This window comes from Austrofundulus limnaeus, unplaced genomic scaffold, assembly GCF_001266775.1.
Source record: "Austrofundulus limnaeus strain Quisiro unplaced genomic scaffold, Austrofundulus_limnaeus-1.0 Scaffold3, whole genome shotgun sequence".
In the NCBI taxonomy this organism is placed as follows: Eukaryota; Metazoa; Chordata; class Actinopteri; order Cyprinodontiformes; family Rivulidae; genus Austrofundulus; species Austrofundulus limnaeus.
The window spans coordinates 5,152,926-5,157,390 of record NW_013952405.1 but is presented as its reverse complement, the minus strand read 5'-3'; the positions used below and the strand labels follow the sequence as shown (position 1 = coordinate 5,157,390).

Here is a 4,465-nt window from a genome sequence, read left to right as displayed (position 1 = left end):
ACTCAAAACAACAATTAGCATGAATTCACTTATGCTTCTCCATATTTCTTCAGAACACTAGATTTCATCATTCTCTTTAATATATACAAAGATCTGACATCTTTAACCTCATTTTCCAGACCGTTCCACAAACTTATTCCCTGGATTAAAGTGGATCGCTCCTTCAGTCAGGCATTTGATTTTGATTATGCTCACTTTTACAGTTGATCTGAGGCACAGGTTCCTCCTTCCTGGACCCCGCCCATGATGGGCAGACTGACTGGGCCTCCACGTCTGGACCGGCTCTGTCCAGCACCGGGAGCTCTTTGGCCACCCACTCCTTTCCCAGCTGCCTRATAACTAAGTCTAGCCTGTGTGAACCCTGTCAAAGTAGATAAAACACACACACAGTACCACAGCGGTTAGTGTGCACTCTGTGCTGAATAAAGCACAATATCACTACTTTTCCAATTTTGGGTTGATTTACAGGACACGGTAATCGTCCAATATAAAAAAGGTTCTATCAAAAACCTTTTTTTCCATYAGTGAGGATTTCTGTGGTCACGCAGGAAGCCTTTTGTCACTCTTCTCCACGTGTATCATTTGGGGCTTCTAGCTCCAGTTGTTGTTCATAAAACTCACCCCAAGGCTGATCGTAGGTCAGTTTGGATTAGGCGRATACTCTGCAGATGGAGTTTTTCTGTAAAAAACAGCATCTGAAGTGACTGTGGTCTCAGATATGGGGGTCTGTACACGACTTAAAGTGCCCCACTGCGTCCTCATGTCATCCCTGTATGAGCCTCTTTAAACTGTTCAGTCTGTGAGACTGAGATKTTGTTATTGGCTCAAATGTTTCTAATTTATATACCCTCACCTGGATGGGTTGTGCTATAATTGTGATTTCCAGCACCATATTATGATTTAAAAATTAAAGTTAATTAGAGCTCTCATGACTTTATTTTAATGCTCGTTGTTCCTGTGAAGGAAACTTTCAATGTTTAATAAAACATTAATAAATAAAAAAAATCAAATGCTATTTTTACCAAGTAAGCTCTTTAAATAAATCACAGAGGTTCACTTTTGCCCTCAAACACTCAAGTGAAACACAAAAATAAAAGCCTGGATAACTACTSCAGAGTGTTTCCGACCTTAGCGGCTGCTTCCTTTTGTTTTTCTGATCGGTCATGCATACTCAAGTAGAACTGTGGGGCAAACAGGCAAAGAGCAAGGTCTCCTTTTGAAGTAATTTGATTCTGATTTTCTAGGAAACCTGCAGACCAGATGCTCACAGAGATACTCATCCATTAAGCTAAGACAAAGGAACAGAGGAAAAATAAAGTTCCTTCCTGTTGCTACGTCAGACTTGGTGATTTCAGAGGTGAAATTGTTCATTCGAGGTCAAAAAGGAAAAGTGTTTTGATGATGATCAGTTGCTCAAAAGGTCCTTATGAGCCATCTGTTGGAGCCTCAGGTGATGTAAACACGTTTTATTGGAATGACAGACAGACAGAAACGAGGTTTCCCCTCTGAGAAGATTTGGGGAATTCGAGCCAAGTAACCCAATTAAACTAATTTCATTACACTTTCTCCCACACCGATGCTATCTTTCACTTCCTGTGTTTATAAGGAGCCAAAAGAGAGTCTGTTTTGTTGTGGGAGAGCGAGCAGCAGCACTTCAAAGTTTGGGAACCATTAGGCCTTTTTTTTAGGAGAAAAATACGCCAGAAATGCCAAAAATGTTTGTGCTTGTTGTGTCGCCAGGATGCCTACATCCTCCCCTCCTGCTCAGGCTGTCTGGTTTGACCTGAGACTGGCTTTACAAAGGATCCAGTGTTGAGCTTTGTACTGAACTGATGCGGTGCCATACCCATTCTTTGACATTTGAGCTGTATTTTTTTCCCCCTTCTTCTTATGGGTAGCTGCTTACAATAGCAGGTGGGTAAATGTCATTTTATACCCAGTCAGTGCTGTGTGGAGCCAAGTACAGTAGACTAGCTGGACTGGTTCTAAAGCTGTGATTTAAAACCTCCCAAATGACCAGGCACCTGAACAAAATAAAAAACACTTACGGGAAGAATGAAAGTCACAAGCGAGGAAGGCTCTATACTTTATTTTCTAGATTAACAAAATTAAATGAAAGGGTTGGCGTACCATGAAGGAGTACGCCTCACCTGCTGCCTTTAATGCCAGTTTTAGACCAAGATTGTTGAGAAATGACTGAGTTAAAGCCATTTTAATTAAAACTTGAAAACAAGAMTATGTGCAAAATTGCAATATATTGCCAGATATGATTGAGCTTGGCTTCTGAAGTGTAAGCAACTCTCAGCTACTACCGCATCAAATTTCATCTCAGTCTCTGTAAAACTGACTGAATTATAGCCGTTTTTTTATTGGCTGAGGGCAGTTCGTGGTGGCGGTCATCTTGGATTGGTTTGACTCCAAAGTGAGTCCGTAGATACACTTTAAATGATTACTCACTGAGAGTTGTAACAAAATTTGTCCATTAGTTCATGAGATATTTTGCTAACAGKCACACACACAGCAGCAAAAACATTATCGCCACTGTTTCGGCAACAAGCACTAAAGATATTTGCAGCTTGATCCCTGAGATCTCTTACTTTCTTTTTAAAATAACTTCTTTCATTTAAGACAAAGCTTCGCTTTCTGAAACCAAATGCAGCTACTGGAAGGAGAAAAAAAACAACCTCAGACAGTTCATCAAAGGAGTGATACAGACGGGAAACGCTGCAGATCTGAGCAAAGCTCTCCCAAAGTCGGAGAAGTTGGTAACACACACACAAAAAAAAAATTCTCCCCGGAGAGGAAAGAGCGGCTCACAGGTCAGACGAGGGAGAAAATTTACCGCCATAAACTACTACTATAAACAGGACACATTCCTCCTGTAATTCTGAACATCTGGTATGCATGCTGACACACACCCCCTCCCCTACACACACACATTTATTTATTTTTTTTCTGCGTGGGGTTTTAAGTCATCAAAATATCCCATCTTTAACATCTCGGCGCTTCTATCCATAGCGTTCTCATACATGTCTGTATTTTCACAAAGAAGTTTGTTTATYATAAATATCGTAATCCCAAACTGGGATTTAAACGAGAATTTATCAGCTTAACTTAAGTCGTCACGTGAAAAACGACTCGAGGAACACATTTTGATGCTCGTACGTGATGTTTCACCTCCACCAGTGACTGAGCGGTTGTCACGGGAAGGTCTCTGCTGTTTTTCCGCGCATGAAACGTTGAATAAGCGGCAGCGTGGACGTCACATGTGGCCTGAAGTGGGTTAAAAGGGCAGAGCGTGTTGCGCTCTGGACAGCAGGCTGAGTTACGGCCGCAGGTTAAAAAGTCAGGCTTGCAGCCGGTTTGTGGTTGCTCTCGTGTCATGGTGGGGCTTCCCTAGAACAAATAAAATCAAAACAGAAAAAAAAACCCTCCCTATATGTCTATAAAGAAAATCACTGAAGCGATCAGTTTCAGCGATTGTTTCTCTTATTGTTAGGCTTCCTCGTTTTTAAGATTTCCTCTGTTTACAAGCATGTGGCCCAATAAAGGAAGCAGTTAGTCAAAAGCTTCTGTCATACAGTTTGTGTTTTTTTTTTCAGTTGTCATGAGAACATAAACCATCTAAATGCTGTGGTCTGCTAACACAAATTGGAGCATTTAGGGTTTAATTTGAGCCTAGTAAACAGTCTGCCTCAGGACATCTCGTATGGTGTTGAAGTGTTTTTTTATGGCTGCTTTAGACCAGTGGTTCCCAAACTTTTYATCTTCTGACCCACAAAATATTCATGGCAAAAACTTGTGACCCCAAATATTACTGGGCTGAGTACACAAACTTTGTTAATAACCCTAAAACAAAGGCTACTCAAATATAAATACTTATTTATACTTATTTTGTGTTTTTGTAACAATTATAGGGAAAATATTACATCACCATTTATTTTATCACCCTTTAAATTGATTTCTGAAGTAGACGACAGATCTGGCGGTGGGTCCGCCGCTCCGATAGCAGCGTGTTGTGGTCAAAAACAAAAGCGCAGGCCGAGTGAGTGAGGAGCAGACCGGAGGAGGTGCGGATCATCTCCTTCAACAGGATGCTGAATGTCAACACAGGAAGTCAGGTCACGGTGTGAAGTCCCCGAAAATTTGGTCCTGTACGCAGCCGCTGGCGCCAGAGGCCTCTGAAACTCAGACACAACAACTATAAATAGACGCGCAGAAATGAAAAAAAAAAAAAAGAAATAAAATAAACTTGCTGCTGTAAACTGATGCTAATGTTTGGTGTTTTCAGAACTCAATGAATCTTCCTCCTGACAAAGCTCGCCTCCTACGGCAGTACGACAACGAGAAGAAGTGGGACCTCATCTGTGACCAGGTTAACAAACAGGCACTGCTGTTATACACACACACACACACACACACACACACACACACACACACACACACACACACACACACACACACA

The 4,465-nt window shown here is 41.4% G+C and overlaps 1 protein-coding gene across 3 annotated transcripts in view; it reads left to right on the top strand.

The window, feature by feature from the left end:
• fmnl3 (formin-like 3) overlaps positions 1 to 4,465 on the top strand; it is a 37,910-nt gene that overhangs the window by 11,591 nt on the left and 21,854 nt on the right. For all 3 annotated transcript variants that reach the window (XM_014018729.1, XM_014018721.1, XM_014018710.1), the window contains exon 2: positions 4,292 to 4,375. In XM_014018729.1, coding sequence (XP_013874183.1) covers positions 4,292 to 4,375 — 84 coding nt within the window. The remainder of the gene's footprint in view (positions 1 to 4,291; positions 4,376 to 4,465) is intronic.